General features: G+C 27.2%; 1 protein-coding gene across 1 annotated transcript; it reads right to left on the reverse strand.

Moving 5' to 3' along the window:
- Window positions 1-791: 791 nt before the first annotated feature.
- On the reverse strand, window positions 792-2,124 carry LOC126749762 (uncharacterized). Its single transcript, XM_050459457.1, has 2 exons — window positions 1,550-2,124; window positions 792-1,490 (listed from the first exon to the last, which is right to left on the reverse strand). Exons 1-2 carry the CDS (start codon window positions 1,958-1,960, stop codon window positions 1,236-1,238), a joined length of 666 nt encoding a protein of 221 aa, XP_050315414.1. The 5' UTR covers window positions 1,961-2,124; the 3' UTR covers window positions 792-1,235.
- Window positions 2,125-2,695: the final 571 nt, after the last annotated feature.

The following is a 2,695-nucleotide window of genomic DNA, read 5'->3' on the forward strand; positions in this document are numbered from 1 at the left end:
TACCTTCTCTTTAAAGTTCGAATATTTGGATTTTTTTTATCTGCTTTAATCATTTGTCAAGTTGTATATTAAAAAATATTAGAATTAATCAGCAGCTATCAATAGTTTTTCTTTCAATTTTAATTAAGTAATTTTTTCTTTCTGGAGAAATTTATCGAAATATGAAAATATTTTTTTAGGAATTTATCAAAAAAAATCTAAAATACTAAACTTACTTATAAAAATTGAATGATAATTTGTTTATTTAGCAAATTTGCTACATAAATTACAGTCTATTATTATAATGGACCCAAAATACTTAAAGCTATTTAATAAAGCAAAAAACTACAGACTTAAAATTACGTAAAACAACCTAAAAAATCCTTTTTTTTTTGAATCCTTTCAATACTAAAAATATACCTCAAATATTTGAAAACAATTTATTTTACTTCTTTTAGGCATTTGTTAAATTTTGCAATATTTAAAAAATACTCCTTGATAATTTTTAAAATGTGAAAATTTAGGAAATTTTTTAAATTTTTTCTAGGCAGCCATCTATCAATAAACTTTCTTTTTCGAAAATCGGTAAGAAATAATAACATTTTTGACAACATATTTGAAAGAAAAAGTCAACATTTCCTCCAACTTGATTGTTGCCTGGCAACCGAAAATAACAGTAAGGAAATATTCATTTCTGAACTGTAAGGAAATGTTATTTCCATACAGTAAACGTTAGAACATAAATGCAAACAGGTTTTTTCCCAAACAATTTTATTTTTAAAACTTTCAGCACAAACAAGGTTAACATTATATTTTAAAATTATTACTTATTGTTTGTTATATTTACTGTTATTTGACAATTAGTACAAGTATTGAAAACTGGAAGAACTTGGGAATTAATAGCATTATTTTGTTGAATATTTTCCAAACTAATAATTTTATTTGTACGACAATAACTAATATTGGGCGTTACTGCAGTATTAGAAATATTAGATTTACTTTCTTGATTTTTTCTGCTGTGAAAATTTTATTTGCCACTTCTTCCTTATTAGTAAGAGACTCTTCTATATATCCTTCAGTGACGATTATTGATTTCCATCTACCCAGTCTCTTTAAACTAGTAATATCTCCACCAGAATCAACAAGTATTGTGGCAGAAGACCGACGAAAGCAGTGGCCGGTATATTCTTTCGAGTTTGGCAAATTCAAATAACTGGCCACTATTTTAGGCATGTTTCTAAATTGGTGAATTCCTACTACTTGTTTACAACCTTTTTCATTTTGGTACTTAAAAAAAACCGAGTGGTATTCATGTCTCTTGGTCTTAAAGAGACATACTTGCGGTATAGATTTAAGTACATTTCGTTTACTATAAATGATCTTGATGTATTGGTTTTTGAATCCGGTATGGTAACTAAAAGTTTAGATAGTAGGTCTTGTATATCTTGTACAGTCATTTTAACCAGCTCATCCATTCTGCAAGCTCCGGAAATTCCAAATATTACAGCTACCTACAACAATAAATAAGCATGTAAAGAATCCAATTATAATTTGAAGTTTTGTAAGTTACCTTAATCATTAAATATTCCTTATCTGGAGCTTCCTTAATAAATTTGTTTATTTCTTCTTTAGTTAAAATCTTGGATTTTTTTGGCTTATAGGCATGTGCTTGCCGTTTCAGGAATGCCCGAATTTTTGAATATTTAGATATATCCACATCATGTCTAATTGTAAGGGTTGCCTTCAGCATTGAATAATTGGCCCATAAAGTTGAAGATTTCATCTTGGAACCAAGCTCCAGGAAAGAATTTTCCGAGAAAGAAATTACATTTTTATTTGTACGGTAGTCCATGAAGCGGTTGTATGCATAGTTATACTTATTTCTAGATTTTACTGGTAACAATTCCAATGATGCAGCATTCACTGCCTCCGTGAGTTCTGGGGGGGTTCCAGAAATGGAACAGTCATCATCACTCATCATTTTACACGTTACTTTGGCTTTTTAAAACGTTAAAAAATCAACACTTTGGAAAGACGCCACAAATAAACTTTTCACTCTTCAAGTTTGACAATTTAAAATTATGTACTTCGTTTCCGTAGTTACGAAATAATGTTTCATGGCTTCTTTTATTTAAGGGAAAAATAATAATGTTGATTTGAAATTTTTAACATGATTAGTAATAACTTACCTTAATTTTAATGATTCCCGATTTTCGGAAAAATAGTATGTAGACCTCGTAGGAAAAGCCACATTTCCGGACTCCGTATTTTTTTACGATCGCCCGGGAATGTTAAGCTTTTCCTACTAGGTATACAATATACTATTTTCAATTTTAAAGAAAAATTTTTTCCTTTTTGGTTTTTTTCCAATTTTTAAGAAAATGCATCGAAAATGCCGAAATTATATATTTTTTTAATTCTTCCAGGCATTTGTCAATTTTTTTAATATTATTAAAATACATCGGGATAATTTTCAAATTATACAAATTTATAAACTTTTTTTTTAAGATTTTCCAGACAGTAATTCAAAGAATTTTTAAATTTTAATAACGTAATATTTTCTTTTTAAAATTTTTATAATTCAAAAAAATAACTCGATAACTTAGAAATATTTTTTTTTATCGCTTTTAGGCATTTTTCAACAACATTTTCAAAAATTCTAAAGAAATTATTTTTTAAATAAATAAAAAATAGATAAAAACTAAATCCTTGCAAT

This window comes from Anthonomus grandis, unplaced genomic scaffold (assembly GCF_022605725.1).
Source record: "Anthonomus grandis grandis unplaced genomic scaffold, icAntGran1.3 ctg00000715.1, whole genome shotgun sequence".
NCBI classification, from domain to species: Eukaryota; Metazoa; Arthropoda; class Insecta; order Coleoptera; family Curculionidae; genus Anthonomus; species Anthonomus grandis.